At 44.0% G+C, this 20,289-nt stretch overlaps 1 protein-coding gene and 1 pseudogene across 1 annotated transcript in view; both read left to right on the top strand.

Moving 5' to 3' along the window:
• FBXW4 (F-box and WD repeat domain containing 4) overlaps positions 1–20,289 on the top strand; it is an 81,680-nt gene that overhangs the window by 5,740 nt on the left and 55,651 nt on the right. The window contains exons 2-4 of the mRNA XM_044240348.1: positions 11,916–12,011; positions 14,828–15,013; positions 15,468–15,600. Of these exons, the coding sequence (XP_044096283.1) occupies positions 11,916–12,011; positions 14,828–15,013; positions 15,468–15,600 (415 nt within the window). The remainder of the gene's footprint in view (positions 1–11,915; positions 12,012–14,827; positions 15,014–15,467; positions 15,601–20,289) is intronic.
• On the top strand, positions 8,075–8,230 carry LOC122901389 (annotated as a pseudogene).

The raw sequence follows: 20,289 nt of genomic DNA, 5'->3' as shown, positions 1-20,289 counted from the left end.
GAGTGGTAGGGGATGAATTTCCTAACATTCAAGGCAGAAACATGGAGGAAACCCAGAGTCTTCACAGTCTGTAAAATGAGCAGCTCCTATTGGGACGAGATCATTGAAAATATTTCATTGCCCCATACTTTGAATTTTCTGTGCCTAGCACCTTCCCCTCAGGTAAAGATTGTGAGCTGCTGAAATCAAAATGACATTGAAGTTACTGAGGAACCATACAGATTTTAAAAAAATTATTCTTGAGGCAATAGGGAAGAATTATCTTTGTGTGACAATGTAACCTTAACTCTGGGTTGACCCTAGCGCTGGGTTCTTCTCTGGTCCTGGAACAGGGAGTATTTAGCTAGACTCTTCTTAAGGCCAGTAAATGTTGAAAATTTAAGATGAGATCAGCTGTTTGAAAAAGTGAGGACAGGGTCAAGTTTTGAATTTTCTGGAAAATTGGCATACCCCTCTGATCTACAGAAGCAGATTTTGGCTCAGCTCCAGAATTTATCTCAGGTAAGTTAACCATCAGACAAGGTTGAGAATCCAAAGATTTGGTTTCTTTCTTCCTTCCTTTCTTTCTTTCAAAAGATTTTATTTATTTATTTGACAGAGAGCACAAGCAGGGGGAGTGGCAGGCGGAGGGAGAGGGAGAAGCACGCTCTCCGGCTGAGCAGGAAGCCCAACACGGGGCTTGATCCTAGGACCCTAGGATCATGACCTGAGCCGAAGGTAGACGCTTAACCGACTGAGCCACCCAGGAGCCCCAGATTTGGTTTATTGAGGAAAGTCCTTTCTATTCAGCAGTCTTGCTCAGATTTGAACAGAATTCAGTTGGAAATCCAGTTATAGGCAGTGGAAATGAGGCGGTTGTGCTAATTAAGAATATGTTTGTGGGGGCGCCTCAGGGTCCTGGGATCGAGTCCCGCATCGGGCTCTCTGCTCAGCAGGGTGGCCTGCTTCCTTTCCTCTCTCTCTGCCTGCCTCTCTGCCTGCTTGTGATCTCTCTCTGTCAAATAAATAAATAAAATCTTAAAAAAAAAAAAAAGAATATGTTTGTGAATCCCAAATCATGTGAGTGCTTGAACTGATCTAAAGCCTAGGATGAGACTATCTGCAGAAAGAATTTATCTCTTGTTAGAGGGTTAGCTGCCTTGTCTCAGCTCTGAATCAGTTCTCCATTAGACCCAAACCATCTTCATTGCCCTCCCTAGAAGTCTGGGCCACCCAATGGGCCCTGGGCTGCCCCTCTTTAGCCCACAATTAATTGCCAGTACATTCTTTCTTCTTCTCCTTCTTTTTGGTATTTGACATAAGCTCAAATTGCTGAGAAAGGTGACAACTGTGAAATGAGGACAGGGCTTAGAGACACCTTAAAAAATACATGCAAGGGCCACTAAATGACAAGAGCAGACCGCCAGGCTCTTTCAAAACATCGCCACGTCTGTTGACTTTCCATTCCTTGTCTGCAGCACAAAATTGGAGGTCAAAGAATCATAGGAGGTAGAGATGGAAAAGACATTTGGGGTCAGCCAGTTCATCCCTCCACCTTCTTCTGCCCCTGATTCTGAATCATTCCTTACATTATATTTTCTCCCTCAGCTCTTGTACAGTTTTCACGGTCTTCACTCAACCCCGGCTGTCACCTTTGGGGAATGATGCTGGAGGCTCCATCCAGTTTCTCCTCAGCAGAGAGAGATATCGCCTCTGCTCCCAGTTGACATTCATGAACTTCTTTGTTGGTGGTCTCAGCTGAGAGGCTGAAGAGTAGGGGGAGTCTCTCCCCTGCCTGGTGATGGGGCTTTTCTACCAGAACCAAAGTGCATTTAGTAGTGTCTGATGAAAGGGAGAGGGCTGGGATATGGTGTAGTTAGTCATTGCTGAATTTGTTCCTAGACTTTTGCTTTTCAAGGCTTTTGACCCGAAAGGAGGGATGTGTGTGTGTGTGTGTGTGTGTGTGTACAAGGCATGTGGTTTTGGGGAGGTGGACAGAGACAAGGCGATTATACTGACTAGGAGTTATACTGACTAGGTAAAAATCCAAACTTGGAAGTTGGTGGGTTAAGCAAACAAATAAATGATACTAGTAGAGGACTGTTTCAAGAAATGCATGTTAGCTAAGACACGGAGTGGGGGCTTAACTATACACGGCTTTCAGCTTACGGTCGAGTTGAGAAGATCGATGGGTGGAGGCAAATGTTTTGAACTAGGGGATGCTGTCGTTTTTGGAGTCTCTCCTTGCTTTAAGAAAGTAGGGAAAGACAAGTCTTATGTTCACTGGCTGCCTGGTTGGGCGGGGGGAATGGTCATTTTTAGAGGCAGCTTTGGAAGTTTACCCCCAGCTCCCCATTTTGTTCCAGCAGCTGTTGGGAGCACTCCGGAGGGGGTATTATGTTTCTTCTGGTAACTCTGCCAAGAATGAGAGGAAATCCACAATCTGTGGGCTTTTTGGGGGGAACGGGGATAGGGTGGCAGGTGATGGGACAGGGAAATTAAATTGTTTTATAGTAAATATGTTGAGATATTTTTCCTGGAAAGCTCTTTCATGAGCAGGAATGATATTTCCCTTGCTCATGAGCTTGTAATGGGTTCTTTCTCTGCAGAGAAGGGGAAATAGTCTTCTTCCAGTACATCTTTTTCTTTCTTTCCTGTAGTTCCAGCTTTGACCTCCCATGTTTCTTGGTGGGGTGGGGGGGGCAGTTAAGAAAGTCCATATTGAAAAGGTGAGTCAAGATTCAGATACTGGTGCTGCCGTGTGAGCCCAAGAGGGGCCTCTCTTTAGAAGTGAGTTACTAAAGAAGAACCTCTCATTTATCCAGTACCGTGGCTGCAGTTTGACTTTATCATACTGGCCTCGAAACTGGAGATGTAAAAACTTTCTGGGTGGTGTCTGGTTCATGTTCTTTCCATCCCTTCATCCAGGTTGGAAGGACACCAGGGATTTTGAAGCCTGGCTACTTGGGCTGAGAACCTGTTTTAGTGATTAATATGGAACACAGTTGCAAGATTAAAAACAATAAAAAACAACCCTGAGAAGCAGAGCAGTGTAATTATTCCTTACATTTCAGATGGGGAGCCCAGGGAAAAGTCATTTTCAAGGTATGAGAACAAAGTCCACTTGTGAAGCTGCTAGTGCCTAATTCATGACTCACTGAGAGGATGGCCTGTTCACAAAAAAATAGTAGCATCTTTCTTGCTGTTGTTTATGCTCAGAAACTGCTAGATCAGCCTTTGTGAAAGTTGTACTGTGGGATTCTTGAAAAAACTTACTCTGTGATCAAATGAGTATGGGAAATGCTGTGCTTCGTATTGCTTCTCCTAGAGGTTCACAATGCCTGTTGGTAAATGAAAGACACTGAGAAGTCCTGCAGTCAAGAGACCTGTTTAATTTTGTTTCAGCCAGCATTGTCTAAAGAGTTTGACTGTACATTTTCCCCATTGCTTACTATCTCTCTCTCTCTTTTTTTTTTTTTAAGATTTTATTTATTTATTTGACAGAGAGAGATCACAAGTAGGCAGAGAGGCAGGCAGAGAGAGAGAGAGAGGAGGAAGCAGGCTCCCTGCTGAGCAGAGAGCCCGATGTGGGACTCGATCCCAGGACCCTGAGATCATGACCTGAGCCGAAGGCAGCGGCTTAACCCACTGAGCCACCCAGGCGCCCCATCTCTCTCTTTTTTTTTTAAGATTTTATTTATTTATTTGACAGAGACAGCTCACAAGTAGGCAGAGAGGCAGGCGGGGTGGGGGGGAAGCAGGCTCCCCACTGAGCAGAGGGCCCTATGTGGGGCTCGATCCCAGGACCGTGGGATCATGACCTGAGCTGAAGGCAGAGGCTTTAACCCACTGAGCCACCCAGGTGCCCCAATATCTCTTAACATCTTGGAGAACATACACAGTTAAGTGCCTTGCAAATACAGAACTTGACCAATAGTAGGAGGAAATGAAGGTGAGTGTGAACACAGTCCTAAATCCTATATTCAGGGTTATGAATTGAGGTTATGCCTAGAGCTTCTGAAACTTCTTTGGACAGCTTTGACATGTGGTACCACATTAAGGTAACTTACCTGCTCAAGTTCCTTCCCTCAAGTTTCTGTAGCGCAAGAATTTGGAGGCTTTGGTTGAATTCCTAAAGGTGTGGTGTATTATACATTTTTAGGAAGGGACTTTGGCGCTGGAAGGTAGTGTGTCTGGGCTCCTGGAAAGCTACCAGTATTGTTGAAAGTGTGACTTGCCAGAGGGAGGACTTACTTAAGTGGTTCCTAAACAGTAGCTATCAAAATACCTGTTATGATAGGCCCAGGGTCCTCCCATTTTGTGTCTAAGACATACTTTTATATGGTGTTAGAATTTTTTGGTAATACATGAAAGGATTAAAAGGTTAAGTTCTTTGAAAAAAACAAGGTTTAGAAATTTGAAAACCTGTATATTTATTTATTCACCATCTGGTATGTTCCTGTTTGAGTAGCACTGTTTACTGCCTTGATCTTGTTCTCTTATATCCATTCATATACCTTCCTCCAGACACATTATCTTTATTTTATTTGCAGCAAATCGGGCCAGGGGCCACATTGTGGCTCAGTGGTGTGTCTGAAGTCTTCATGAAAGTGGGTGGATCTCGAGTTGAATGAAAGTCAATTCTCTAAATTGTTTAAAGTGTGGTGGCACAGTTGTTCGGGGTTCCTGGTGTACCACTGCTCTGCCGCATGCCGGTTGGGATGTACTTTTAGAAGTACTAAGAGGCTAAGACTTTATCCTGTGGAATTTAGGACTGGATTGGACAAACAAGACATAAAGCCGCAGAAAGTTAACAGTGCCTCAGTTTGTAGTACGTTCAGTCCAGGGGTTCACATGAGAGGGAGAGGACTGTCTGCAGGACTTAGGAAAGTAGAGGTGGAAGCTGGATCATGAAGAATGGGTGAATTTGACTAGTGCCCAGAACAGAGAAGCAAGCGTTTGTCTGGGACAGGCTAGGCTGGTGCTGACAATTCAGGAGAAGGTACAAGGGTAGGAATGAATGTAGAAGAGATGGGCTTGGCCAGAGTTTGCTTGTGTGCTGTGGGACCACAGGAGGTACGGTCGGATGAGCAAGGTGAGACCTTGCAGGGGACAGGTGGGTCTGCTGCCTCATCTTGTACATGGTCCTCGCATCACGGTGGGGAACAGTCTCACTTCACCCTGGCTGTTGGGGCTATGTCCCTGTTTGCTGGCCAGAAGGGTAAGCAGTTTAACACAATATAATGATTATTCGTTGATTAAAAAAAAATCTTATTTGGGGTGCCTGGGTGGCTCAGTCTGTTGAGTGTCTGACTCTTGATTTCAGCTCAGGTCACGATCTCCTGGTGGCGGGATTGAGCCCCATGTCCGGCTCTGTCCTGAGTGTGGTGCCTGCTTAGGATTCTCTCTCTTCCTCTCTCCTTCTCTGCCCCTCCCTCCTCTTGTGCTTGTTCTCTCCCTCTTGATCTCAAACAACCAACCAAATAAATAAATAAAAATTAAAAAAAATCTTAATTATAGGCCTCAGCTGCTGAGGCCATTGGAGGATTTAATCCAGTGCCAGTGTAAATGAAGAGTGAGAAGTGTCCTGTCTTGGGCTGTTTAAATACTTGTGCACTGCCTGCTGCGCCAGGCCCTTGCCTGCCTGAGTCTTTTAACCTGGGTATTAGCATTTTAAAGGGACCCCTCAGCAGTTCTGGCCATTGACTGACTACCTCCTTCCCAGATGGGAACCGTTGGCCAGACTGTGACTAGTCAACGTTTGTACCACCAAAGTATTCTATTTTGTGGTTTAAAAAGAATAAAATTAACTATATTTAAAAAAATACTTGTACATTAGAGCCGAATTCTTAGTACTGGTAGAAGGTAGGGTAGGCATAGGCAATACAAAGGACAATCTTTCTGGAAAGCCCGATCAAATAAATCAAGAGGCAAGGTTAAAATTCCAAGCCGTGAGCATCGTTCTAAGTAGTCCTGTCTCCCCTCCTTAGCCCTGGGTGCCCTGAGGTGGCCTTGTTCTCCGTTTGTGGACAGGCTCCCCACCTTTGCCAGCGTTCTGGAATCAGCAGGGACTGAGGCTTATGGAAGTCGTGCCAGTCATGCAGGGCGGTGGCCTCCACGGCATCCAGGGGAGCCGAATTGCAGGATGGGGCAGGGAGGAAAACTGAGTTGGGATCCAGGAGTCTCAGACCTCCCTGAGATACCTGTGTTTCCGTTCCTTCAGCACAAGGCATTTTGATTCAGACTAGGTTTATTTATTTGCTTTGAGTTTGCCGGGTGAGGGAGGAGATGTGAAATGAAAGGGGACTCTAGATAACTGCCTAGATTAATTTCTGTCCCTCTGGACTCGTTTGTTACCAAGATTTTCAGGGGCCCCATAGCTTACCACGGGGGCATGTTGTGTTGTTTTTGTTTAAAATAGGTCTTGCGCCCAGGAATGCAGTCAGACTGTAATGGTGACTAAGAGCCGGAAAGCTGAGAGGGAGGGGGCCCAAGTGGAAAATGAGCCTGAGGCAAGAGAAGGTGGGCTGGGAAAATGGAAGTTCCACCAGGCCCACAGGCTGGTTAGAGATTCTAACCCCGCATTAACAGCCCTGTGAGAGGTTTATTTACAGGGCACTAATCATTTTTGGGGGGAGCACCCCCACTTTAAACCAGCAAGTGTGTTGGAGAAACAGCCAACCGGAGAGCATTTCAAAGGTGGGAACAAGGGTCCTTATTGAATTCCAAGGGGCACCTGCTCCTGTCTTCTTAGGCACGTCTGCTGCCTTGTTCTACCAGCCCTTTTGACCGGACTGTGACAGGTCTCAAGGGGGGAGGGAGGAGAGGATGGGTACCTGTTTTCAGAAAAGATTGTTTTATTCTTTCTGATTTTTCAGGTGCTAAAGCCATAGGATTTCGCCACCAGCTAGGGAAACTAACCATCAAGGATGATGGAGTGGACAAAAGGGATGAAAAACCTGAGTTGTTAAGCTGCTTTGAACAAAGTGGCACTATTTCTCAAGTCGGAGCCAAAGGGAGTGGCTTGACAAAGTTGAAATTTGGTTTGAAGGGCCAGAGCCAAGTGTCGTGAGGACGGTGTAGGTTGTGGGAGAGGACGCCTGCACCTGCTGTTTGGCAGCAGCTTTTAAAGTTCAACTTTGAAAGTTTGTTGCTGGGGTGATCAGGCCCTTAGGGCAGTGCTTTGACCCTTAGTAAAGTGTCAGCAAATGGCAGTTAAGTGATCAGAGAGATGAGAGAAGTGTTATCCTTAACCCAGTTCAGGAAATACATTGATCCTTTCCCCCTTGCTTCCTTCCTGCTGTGATCCAGAATATTCAATTTTTGGTTTCATCTCTACCTCTTAACTTGGACCTAACTCCAGAGGAAAGGTGAGCTACAGAGGATGTCTTCTTCTATAACCTGGGAGGGATTTGCTGAGAAGATTTGACAGGGAGTCTGATCTTTCTCATTAAGAGTTTAATTCTTTGGTCCATCCTGTTAACTGTCCTTTGCTCTGCTTAGTTCCCTCTCCATCTGATCACAAGGCTTGCTCTCCAGCACTGCGAAACCAGGGACCGCATTCACCCAGTGATAAATTCACTAACATATTTTAGCTTTAATGTGTGTACACTCAAATCCTTATCATTCAGCCTGAAAGAGGACTACTGTTTGACATTGGAACAGTTTTTAATAATTGTAATTAACTACTTAGGGGAAAAATAAATGGTTATTGGATCAGCTTCAGGGATGACACCATTAATTGGTATTAACTACTACCTGTATTTATATTTATGTAAAAAGAATGGACGTTTTCTGTACTTACACGGTACTTTGTTTTAGTTGTCATTTTAAAAAACCATGATTGTGAGAAATACTGTCCTCATTTCTTGGGGGAAGGTATTGGCCGTTAGAGAAGTGAGGTCACCAGAATGCTATAATTAATAAGAGGTTGAACTGGGATTCAGATCCTAGTTTCCTAAGTGTGCATTCTGGGCTTTTCCCACAACCTCATTGATTCTACTATTTAGTTAAAGGTAAATTGAGAGATCTAATGATCAACAATTATGTGAGAGAGATCTGTATAAGTATGTAAGATCTAGAAACTCACTTGCATTTCGCTTCTCGGCCTTTTGGCTAAGATCAAGTGTAGAAACTCACTTGCAAAGCACCATTTATTTACCTCTTCTGGTGTGTTTATGGAGGCGTAATTTTATGTAGCATATCTTCATCTCTATCTTTATAAATTGAATTTCATTTTAAAATTACCATCGCTTGCTATGGTCCTTTCCAAAATGTTTGGCAGTTCCCACATCTGTCATTTCCAGTGGCAGGATATCCATTGCATGAGTATACTGTTCTCCCCCACAGACAAACATCTGGGCCATTTGCAGGTTTTAGCTCAAATATATAGCTGCAACTATAAATATCTTTGTAAAAATATATTTTTTTCTTTTGAATTATTTCTTGGTGATTTAGTGCTGAAAATGGGAATGCTGGGTCGGAAGCTGTCATTTAACAGTTCTCCTAGACAGAATTCCTTCCTGAAGGGCTGTACCAGTGTGCTACCCGCCATGTATAACCAAACCCAAAACTTTCATCAAACCAAAGCCAACTTCCTTTTTTCCCCCCACCTAATAATAGATGTGAGGTGGCACTGTAATAATTGTTTTAATATGCATGTCTGTATTAACATTGTGGGATGTTTCCTCAGTGTCTTTTCTGTGGACACAGTGGGACTCTTCTTATCTGCTGTTGGTTATGGATGAGAGGGCATTGGAGACTGGGTATTACTCTGGTAGATTTCTGTCAGTCCCTTAAAAGTTTTAGAGATAAAACTTGTACCTATAGTATTGTTAATTTTCCCCTGTATATACTCTGTTGTTTTCATTTTAATCTTTTGTTTTTCTTCTGTGGATCATTTAACATTTAAACGCTTTAAAATCTTCTAGTTAAAAAAATATTTTAAGGGGCACCTGGGTGGCTCAGTCAAGTATCTGCCTTCGGCTCAGGTTATGATCTCGGGGTCCCGGGATCAAGCCCCACATAGGGGCTCCCTGCTCAGCTGGGAATTAGCTTCTCGCTCTGCCCCTACCCCTGCTCATGCTCTCACTCCCTCTCTCTCTAATAAAGTCTTTAAAATTTTTTTTTAAATTCACTTTCATTTCAGGGGGATTTATTAAATCGGGTTATGAGATATAATGTAAATCACTTTTTTTCTCCATTGATAATCCAGTTTGGTCACCAGCATTATTTTATTTTTTAAAGCCATTATTATTATTTTAATGAGTGTTTTCTTCTTTACCAAAATATTACAGTGTAGAAAAATTGGAAAATACAGAAAAACACAAAGAAAATACCACACAAAGATGACTATCCACAGTTAACTATTTTATTTTTTTAATTGTTCATTTTATAAATAATTTATAGTGTCAGACCAGTATATTGGTCTGACCATTCCTTCACTGTCCTATAGTATCCCCAGTAAGTGAGGGGAAATGGGACCCAGTTTACTAATATGTTTTATTTGATTTTTTAAAAGATTTTATTTATTTATTTGACAGAGAGAGAGATTACAAGTAGGCAAAGAGGCAGGCAGGCAGAGAGAGGGGGAAGCAGGCTCCCCGCTGAGCAGAGAGCCCGATGGAGGGCTTGATTCCAGGACCCTAAAATCATGACCTGAGCCAAAGGCAGAGGCTTAACCCACTGAGCCACCCAGGTGCCCCTGCCAGTCTAGGCATGTATATTCCTCTTCCCTCCCTTCTTTCTTATAAACTTGGGAACATGTTGCATAAAAACCCAACAACACTAATGAAGTAGTGATTTTTTCCCTTACTTTAAAATTTTACTTTGTTTGTTATATATTAAGTTCATATCAGTTTGGGTGCTTTCTGGCTTTCTCTTTTTAAATTGAAGTATCAGCTAGTTTGTTTATTAGTTATTTCCAAGGTCTTCTAATTGGATAAAATACAGGAAGTGTAATTGTGAACTATCTAAATATAATTGTTAATTAGCAACAAACACTTTTTAAAAAAGATTTTATTTATTTATTTGACAGACAGAGATCACAAGTGGGCAGAGAGGCACGGAGAGAGAGAGAGGAGGAAGAAGGCTCCCTGCTGAGCAGAGAGCCCAATGCAGGGCTCGATCCTAGGACCCTGGGATCATTACCCGAGCCGAAGGCAGAGGCTTTAACCCACTGAGCCACCCAGGTGCCCCAACAAACATTTATTGATACTTAATATGCATAGACATTGGGTAAATGAAAAACAGTTCCTGGTTCATCATAAACACCATACTAAATGTTAAATAAATTATCTTTGGAATTATGATCCAGAGAGATTATAGAACATTCTACATCATCTTAAAAATAGTGTTCAGTTGGGTTAACTAAACTCTACTCACTATGTTGAAAGATTTTCCATAGTAAGGTTGAAATAAAAATATATTTTGGGGGCGCCTGGCTGGCTTAGTCAGTAGAGCATATGATCCTTGATCTCCGGGGTTGTGAGTTCAAGCCCCAGATCGGACATGGAGCCTACTAAAAAAACAACAACCCTATTTTGGGTTGATCTCTTCCAACCTGAAAAATATAATAAGAAACCCTTTCCTAAACATTCACTCTCTTTAAAGTGTTTCAAAAGATTGATGTGAAGTCATGGATATGTAAACATTTTTTAAGTGTCCACATGGGCAAAATGCTATAAAAAGAATAATAAATTGGGGCGCCTGGGTGGCTCAGTGGGTTGGGCCACTGCCTTCGGCTCGGGTCATGATCTCGGGGTCCTGGGATCGAGTCCCGCATCGGGCTCTCTGCTCAGCGGGGAGCCTGCTTCCTCCTCTCTCTCTCTGCCTGCCTCTCTGCCTACTTGTGATCGCTCTCTGTCAAATAAATAAATAAAATCTTTAAAAAAAAAAAAGAAGAATAAATTGGAACAAAATTGACAATATAGATTATATTAAGAGCCTTTACAAACTCACAAGAAAAAGACCAAAGTCCTCGTAGGAACAGGGACAAAGGGTATGAACAAGCATTTCCCAGAAGGAATGCTAATGGCTTTCAAACATATAACCAGATACTCAGTCTTACCCATAATTAGAAAAAATACTATACACATTTAAGCAACAGGAAGGAAACTTTTTTTTTTTTTGCTTTCCCACCAAGGTTATAGCAGAGTTCCTTCCTGGCCTTCAAAAATAAAATATATTCATATATATGTGTGTGTGTGTGTGTGTGTGTGTGTATGAATATAACTGTGTGTGTACACATTATACACATGCAATTACATATATAAAATTACATATATACATATATAAATATGTACATATATGTATATATACAATTATACACATATATTTATAATTTCTTCATATTTTCTGGACATTAGCCATTGGTCAGATATACATTTTTGTGACTATTTTCCCCCAGACTGTGGTGTATATTAAAGTATATTAATGTATATTTTTGGTGAGCAAAAATTTAAAATTTTGATAATGTCTCATTTATTAGACTTTTCTTTCATGCTATTGCTTTCTGTGTCTTAAGAGACCTTTGCTTAGCCCCCAAGTTGCAGACATATTTTCTTCTATTAAACTTACAGTTTTAGGTGTTACATTTAAATTCATTTTCAATTAATTTTCTGTTTGGTTTGAGGTAGGAGTCAGAATTCGTGTTTTTCCTTAGGGATAGCCAGTGGTTCCAGTTCTCTGTTATCCTTTCTCTGTTAGATTGCTTTGGCATTGCTATAGACTCTATAATGGACAGACTGTTGTCCTTGGCTTTCTTGGTTATCCTAGGGCGGGGAGAGAAAGTTATTCCTTTCTTGTGTCCTAACCCCATCACTTATATCTAGACGTATTCTAGATACTCCTCTGAGTCCTGACTCATACGCCTATAGAATTTTCTGTGGTTGGCGATGAGTTGTCATGACTAGGTTATCTGTTCTTTCTGAAAACAGGATGGCCAGTGTCCCGGTGAAGGAACGGGTGAAGGTGTCTCAGAACTGGAGGTTGGGGCGCTGCCGAGAGGGGATTCTGCTGAAGTGGAGATGCAGGTAAAGTAGCCTCTTACCTCTTTTAAAGCTACCTGCGATAGAAAAGCATGCTGGGAAGTAAAAAGTCTGGTCCTAGCTAGAGTGGAAATGTGTCTCTCTTGAGTGGTGTGGCCCTGGCAATCCTTTAAACATCATGAACGGGGCGTCAGAGGGACAACTTTCTTCTTCTTCTTCTTTTTTACATTTGTAAAAATTACCAAAAAGTGCACTTTATTTTAACAAATTCTGCATTTTTATGATTATAAAAATGACATGTGTATTGTAGAGATTTGAAAAAATAGAAAAATTTAAAGAAGAAAACAAAACTTTCATATAATGTGCCAACTCAGGGGTAACCGCTGTTGATGTATCTCATTGAAAGAAAGAAATGAAGCCAGCATTTCAACCCATCTTGTTTTACACTTGTTTTGTTTAAATCAGCTCTGTGGACTCACACCTTCACTTCCTTCATTCCATTAGCCCTCGGCCCAACTTTATTACGAAGGCAAAATAGGACCTATGGGCTTGGCTCTAGATGTTATAGGAGGTAGAGCTCGGAACTGCGAGGAAAGGTAGACAGTGGCTTTGGACTGCTAATACAACACATTTTATGCTTCACTGATGCTGCATTATTTCATAGTTACCACTTGACTCCCTACCAAAAAAGTGCTCCTTATCGATTGGTTGGAATGGATAAGGAACATCATGGTTCCTCATTGCAACTTGACCTGCATTCAGGCTTCTTCCTTTGAGGACCCTTTCTCCCTTGCTGGTGTCCAGTTTCTGCTGCTTTCCTGGGTGGTGGGTGCTGTGAAGTGTGTGTGGGTCCTGGCACTCATGATGGTAAAGAAACTACTTGGGGGGAGAGAGATTTTTATGGTAAAAAACTTTATCCTGTGCTTCCCGCTTTTGCCTTTTAATACCAGAAAGTAGAGATTATTTCTCTATCAAGGTTTTGTCCCTGATGTCTTTCTTGGGGATGGTTTCAAAGCAGTTTGGCAAATAAACACACAAAGCAGTTACCAGGCTGCCCCGGGATTCTCCACTGTTCGCCTGGCGTGAACCTGGTTTCTCGTCCTAGGCAAGTGGCTGTTTACCAGATGGCTCTAAACGCATGCATTCCAGCCCCTTCTGCTTGCTCCACACTTGAGTGTGCCACAGACCCGTGCAAGGGGCTGTTGAAGAAAGAAGCACATAATGAGTGAGAATATAGGCATCTATACACACTCTTCACACGTCCTATATAATATATGCACATGCTTGTAAAAACCTCCTGAGCAGAAACTCAGCTACTACAAAGTCCAAGCTGCATTTAATGGCCCGTCAAGTCAATTTGCAGAACTTTTCCACATTCCCATGACGCTTGTATTAAGGAGTCTGGGGAAGAAACACAGCCCAGTTTGCTCAGACAGGCTTGGCAGTGGGAGATGGTGACTCTGTAAATGCGGATGAATCAGCTGTCCCTGTGCTTAGCTTGGGATCGGGTAGCTGCAGAACTCCTGCATAGAGTAGGACAGGCTGCTGGGAGGTCTGCCTTGGAAAAGGGCTTAGTCTCCACCAGAGAACCTCGGGTCTGGCAGAGTCGGCTTGCCTTTCCTTCTATCTTTTTTCTTTCTTTTCCTCTTTCCTCTTCTCTTCTCTTTTTCTTTCATTTTCTTTCTTTCTTTCTTTCTCTCTCCTCTCTCCCTCCTTCCTTCTCTCTGTCTCTCTCTTTCTTTTTACCTCCTTCCCTCCCTTCCTCTCTTGCTTCCTTTCTTTTTCTTTCCTTCTTTTAAAATATTTTATTTATGTGTGCGTGTGTGAGTCTGTGTGCGTGAGGCAGAGAAAGAGAGAGAGAGAGCGTGAGGGGGAGGAGCAGAGAGAGAGGGACAAGCAGACTCCACACTGAGTGGAGCCTGTCACAGGGCTTGATCTCAAGTCCCTGAGATCATGACCTGAGTTGAAATCAATTGGTCGCTTAACTGACTGAGTCATGCAGGCGCCCCTGGCAGAGACTTCTTTCTTAAGGCTAATTCTGTGCCGTGGGACTGGCCTGTGGCTTCTAACCTTTCTTCCTCCTTCCAGACTATAGAGAGAATCTTTAACTATTTGTGGATTTCTTTTATCAGCTGCCTAGGAGAGCTGACTATTACATTGGAGCCCCCAAACTGTAGTGGACTGCTGTGCAGCCATGTTTTCCCATTGCCCCACTTACCCTCTATTACAGAAACACAGCTATCCCCTGGGTGGACCTGGATAGCTAACCACTGCATTAGCATCCTTTCCTAAATGGCTTTATTCCTTTTACTTATGAATGGCCCCTTTGCTATAGCGGGATAGGGAATGGGGCTTCTTGGGGCTCACTCTTCTCTTTTCTCCATCTGCTGTGTTGGGGGAAGAAGTAAGAAGTATGTGTGGGAGTCTTGGAACCTCAAAACTTACCACTTAACACTTCAAATCGGGGAGGATGCAGAATGAAAGAAAATCACTTCATCTGGGTGGAAGGTTTCTTTTTTAACCCTCTCCACAGCCCAGTCATTGAATTCGCCATACTCTGCCTACCCCCCAAAAGTCTATGCTGCCAGTAATTTGAGTCTTAAGCATTCTCTAATTCAGAGTGATATTTAATTGATCTTTTAGTAAGTCCAAAGAAGATTAGGTTACCATAAAGCTCAATCTCTCTGGTTTTCTGAGGGTGGCCTAGGGGTACGTAATTTTACAGGAGAGGAGGGAGGTGAAGGCTTAGCTGTGCAGGTTATCCTTGCTAAATTGGGCATCAGTCAGCCTCTCCAAAGATTGGAGTCGAGTTTTCATGCTGTATCTTGATAATTCTTAAATTGTGTTTTACGTCTTTGCAGTCAGATGCCCTGGATGCAGCTAGAAGGTGATTCTCTGTACATATCCCAGGCTAATTTCATCCTGGCCTATCAGTTCCGCCCAGATGGTGCCAGTTTGAACCGTCGGCCCCTGGGAGTCTTTGCTGGGCATGATGAGGACGTTTGCCACTTCGTGCTGGCCAACTCGCATATTATCAGTGCGGGAGGGTAAGTGCTGCAGGCTTCTCCTTCTCCTTCTTCCTTAGCATTCTTCAGGGGACTTCGGCTTGTCTGCCTCTGATTTTCTCTCTCAACTCCAAAGAGGTGAGGAAGGAGACCATAAGAAGAGGGAGTGTTTTTTTCCCCCATTTGTAGCAGAGAGGTTTACCAAAGGCATTTAATAGGGTTAGCTGGAGAGGGAAAACAGGAAGAGCCTTTAATGAAAAGTGAAGCTGGTTTTGATACTCTCATGGGAGAGATTTGTTTTATCTCTCAGCTCTGCTCAGCTCCAAGTGTACTGAAGAAGTAAAGGTGTCTCAGAGCTCAGTGCCTTGTTGAGCTGAATTGCTTAAAACAGCAAATTTGGACATCACTGGAGACTCTGGCTGCTTCTGTAGCCTTGTTCTCTTCCGACAGAGAGAATAATTGGCTATTGGGGGTGGGCTCCCTATTTCTCTCCTAGAGATGGGAAGATTGGTGTTCATAAGATTCATAGCACCTTCACTGTCAAGTACTCGGCTCATGAACAGGAGGTGAACTGTGTGGATTGCAGAGGGGGCATCATCGTGAGTGGCTCCAGGGACAGAACGGCCAAGGTGAGTGGTCTCCCCCTTACGTAGGGTTATTCCCGCCTGTCTATAGGGAGTAGGTGGGAGAGGGTGGATAGGGCCTTGAGTCTTGGGATTGGCTGAGGGCATTGGGTGGGGGTAGTGGGGGACAACACGATAAAGGACTCACTTATGTGCCTCTGGCATGCAGGTTACCATGCCAGGCTCTGTCCCTGCCAGCTGGCCTGAGAAAGGAGTGGACAGTGGCTGGGAAGCTTGCCACTCACTTGAAATGTGGCGTGAACTCAAAAACAGAGGGCCTGGCTAGCTTTTCCTCCCTGCGCTGAATTTCCTCAAGTTTGTGGGCTGAGTTCTGACCCCAATATTTTATTTTAAACTCTCCCTCCTTTTGCTTGCTCTCTGTTTAGGGAGGTTAATTTTTCACCACCTTGTTTATAAGCAATCAGGCTGATAATTAAAATGTGTTTTTACTGCTTCTCTGGAGAGCGATGTGGTCAGCAAGCAGTAGAAAGACGAGGAGAGAAAGGCATTTTAGTGCGTCATCGCCAAACTACCTGGTCTACGGTCAGTCATCTGCCAATGTGGCACAGAACGAGGCCGATAAGTAGTGTGACCCCTGCTTTAGGGACTCCGCTCCTCCAAGTTTGAGTCAAACAGGCCTCCACCCATGAGACAGAGAAGAACATCTTTCTCCCCCACTGTGTCCAGCGGCCCCAGACTGGGCCTGTACATACCTGGTGTTTTGGGGCTGCTGTGGAAACTGCACTGACAATTCAGTCAAGGTGCAGGACGCCCGACAGTATCATACTTGCCTGTTTCCCGGCATCTGGAGACTTCGTAGTGCCAATAGGAGCAAAAATGCTGCTCGTGTCAGCAAGTGGGCCGCTAAGACACCTGGGGAGGGTCTCTGGAGAGGGAAGTTGCAGTTTTTACTCGTTAACTTTTCTGACTTCATGTTCCCTCTGGTGATTAGTCCTTCGTATAAAAATGCCACCAATTTATATAAAAAGAAGGACTATATATGGTCCTTTCACTTCTGGAAGTTTTTTCTCCCTTAGCTCATTTCTTCCTTACTTCCTTACCTTGTATTCTGTCAGAGACGTGCACACCAGCACAGGAAGCCTGAGAAACACCTGGAAAAATCTTTTGAACCAATTTGGAAACTGAATTTCCTATTGCCTATTTCCTGTCTCCCTTACCCTGTACTTATTTCAGGTTTCTGACTGGTCACCGTCGTTGTACCATTCCTTCCAAAGAGACTGGCCCTAACTTGCTATACTCCTCAGAAATCAATTTGCATAGAAATCTTTTTGGCATGTGTGACCTAAAAATATTCCCATTGCCTTCTGGCATCTTCCTGTTATGGCTTCAAGTCTCCCCTGACCCCTCTTTTCAGTGACATGTCTTTCTTCTGTCCTCTTCTCTGGGGTCTGACACCCAGAGCAATGAAAACTAAGCTTTATGACCAAAGGTAGCAATCCAGGGGGATGGACTGCTTGTAGTCAAAGGGTAGTAATCCTAATATTTGGGATATTGGGTTAGTTTCATGTTTTTTTTTTTTAAATTTTGAGAAGATTTTATTTATTTATTTGACAGAGACACAGCAAGGGAGGGAACACAGTAGAGGGAGTGGGGGAGGGAGAAATAGGCCCTCCCGTGGAGCAGGAGGCCCGAAGTGGGGCTCGATCCTGGGATCCTGGGACCCTGGGATCATGACGTGAGCTGAAGGCAGATGCTTAACAACTGAGCCACCCGGCCGCCCCTAGTATCATGTTTTAAGTACTGCCTCAACCCTGTTTGGTAGATTCAATTTGTTTTTAAGCATTAAAGTAGGTACTTTCTAATTTTAAAATTGTCACCACAGTTCATCCTTTTCCTGTTGAGGATTTCTTTTAAGTCAGTGACAGAATTTCCCCTTGTGTTCTCGTTCTTCAACTCCAAAAAGCTGGCCTGCTGTTTTGGGGTTCCCCAGTGATCTCCAGACCAGCCCATCTTTGCAGATTTCTGGATGCTGTGTCTGCTCCCTCTCTGTGCTGTCTTTGCTTCTAGCTGCCTTCATCTTCCTGACCTGTTTCTACATTACCCATTGCTAGTCTTTTATAACCAGCCCTCCATTCTTTTTGGTGGTTTCTGCAGTCCCATAGCTGCTTCTGTAGGCTTCAGATACATGCCAGTCTTCATTAGAACTTAGTCATGTTTGCCTGTAAACATCTATAGCCTGTTTGTTTCCCCAAATACATACTGTTTTAGGAAAGAAATTTGTTTTTATTGGGGTGAAAGGAACTAAAACATTTTCTTTGTAAGACTTCTGAGTTAGGGACTGCTCAGAGAGCCTTCTTCCTCCTCCCCCCTGCCACTTTCAAACTTATCGTGACTTAGTGTGGGTTGCCTCTCGGGGGTTTACGGAGGCCAGCTCCATCCTGAGATGTGATAGGAATGTAGGAATGTTCTCAGTGGGCCTGGGCTGGTTCTGACCATTCTTTCCTTGTCTCCTTTAGTTCTCTATTTTTCCATTCATTCCTAAAAGTACCTACTATATGCAAGTTGTAGAGCACAAGGCACTGGGGCTCGTCAAAGGTGAGGAAGAGATGGCCTCTCTTCTGGAGGTGAGCGGAGACGTGCCTGCAATGGCGCAGAAGCTGATGGGAAGTGGCCAGGACTATGAAGTGTGAGGCCCTAGGGAGAGGGCCAGAAAGAAAGAGGGTGGAGAGATCACATCTGGCTTGAAAGGGGAGATTTTATGAAGGAAGAAACATTTGAACTTGTTGGTTTTTTTCTTCTTTTAGTTATTTTTCAATGCAGAGGTTTGCTTGTTTATGTACAAGTAACCAGACATGATGCTGAGCACTTGACAATTGTTCATTTTCACCTTTTCTCCTTTAGGAGAATTGTTTCTTCACATAATTATGCTCATAGTATATTTTGCATGCTCCATTACCCTACTGTAGCTACTTTATGTTACAAGGTTTCCTATTATTATTACATATTATTTGTGCCTTCTTTAATGGCTTAGTGAGTAATAAGACCCACCATTACTGAATGCTGGATACCTGCCAGATGCTGACTTACTGTGTTTGGTGCTTTAGGCATTTCTTGACTTTTCTGAAGCCCTCAAAAGATAGGTATTATTTCGCATTGTACACATGAGAAAACTGAGGCTAAGGAGTCCTGAAACATCCCTAAGGTCAGAGCTAATAAGTAACAACTAGGTGCAGACACATGTGTCTGATTCCAAAGCCCATGCCTGCTCTTCCTGCAACTGTAGGCTGCTGGGAATATTTTTATCACACAGGTTTCTCTTTGTTTTAGGATCATTATCTTCAGGTAGGGTCTCAGCAATAGAATGACTGGTTGCGAGGCTTTGGTCGTTTTAAGGGTCTTGATGCCTGTCTTCGACTGCTTTTTTGAAAGGACTGTATAAATGTCCACTTCTGCTGAGTCCTGTATTTTCCAGGAGTGGGTTTGTTTTGGATTTGACCACTGAGAGTAAGGTGTGATCAGCATATTGTTGTCAACTCCCTTCCCTTGGGCGTCATGACACTCAGGTTTCTGGTGGCTGGTGTGCTGCTGCTTCTGCGGCCAGGGGCCTCCTGGCCACTTCCTTAACATTGTGCTCAGCATTGGCAGCAAGCTTCCCGAGCCACTCCTGGAGACCAGGAACCTTGTCCTGTGGTTTGCATTATGGAATGCACCAGCCCCTTTCTTGGGGGGCACTGGTGACTTCAGGACTGGAGTTGGCCCCAGAGATTGTGTCATCAGAGGCCTTAGTGTCTCCCCACCCTCCTACCTGCCTCCTAGGGAGTTGGCTTTTGAGGAGAGGCAAACCTCTTGTTTGGACTGGGACTGTGTGAGAGAAGACATTAAAAGTGCCTCTTGTTGGGGCGCCTGGGTGGCTCAGTGGGTTAAGCCGCTGCCTTCGGCTCAGGTCATGATCTCAGGGTCCTGGGATCAAGTCCCGCATCGGGCTCTCTGCTCAGCGGGGAGCCTGCTTCCTCCTCTCTCTCTCTCTTCCTGTCTCTCTGCCTACTTATGATCTCTCTGTCAAATAAATAAATAAAATCTTAAAAAAAAAAAAAGTGCATCTTGTTACAGGCAAAGTGGCCTGGCTGTAGATCCAGAGTAAGTCAGAATCATGGCACTCCAGGAAGGTTGTAGTATTTACCTTTGTTTTCTGCCTGTCCTTGTTCAGGATCTTCTTGTTAAGTTTATTTTCTTTTCCGTACGTTTGGAAGGAACTCACACCCTCCTCCCCCCTGTCATGCATACACAAAATCTTAAAACACTTTCTCCTTTTATAGGGAAGACATGTCATGTGACCCTAAGAAGGCAAGACCCTCCCCGCTCTGTCACCTGCCCCTTAAACTCAAGGAATGTCTCTAGAAAGTTCTTCCATCTAAGGTCCTGACTGGCTTTTGTGTGTTCCCCTTATAGCACCGCGGGGACCTTGAGAGGTCAGTGATCCATCTTGCAGCCTCAGGGTCCCTCCTTGGCCGCTGTCTGGGACAGCCCTGTACATCCTTCCTTTCTGTTTGGTTAGAGGCTTATTTCCCTGAGTGTGTCATCTGGGGTTGGGTGAGGTGAGGGGGGCCTTGTGCTTAATGGGAGATTTCTAAATGCACTGGCCGCTGAGGGCTCCCTGAGTGTTGATTAGAGCTAAGCCCGGAGTGGCTGCTAATGTACATTCCTGACTGATAGGGACCAGATAACGTGCTCCAA

The sequence above is a fragment of the Neovison vison genome, chromosome 2 (assembly GCF_020171115.1).
Source record: "Neovison vison isolate M4711 chromosome 2, ASM_NN_V1, whole genome shotgun sequence".
NCBI lineage: Eukaryota > Metazoa > Chordata > Mammalia > Carnivora > Mustelidae > Neogale > Neogale vison.
The sequence above is the reverse complement of the archived record's forward strand: the minus strand, read 5'-3'. Positions and strand labels throughout refer to the sequence as shown.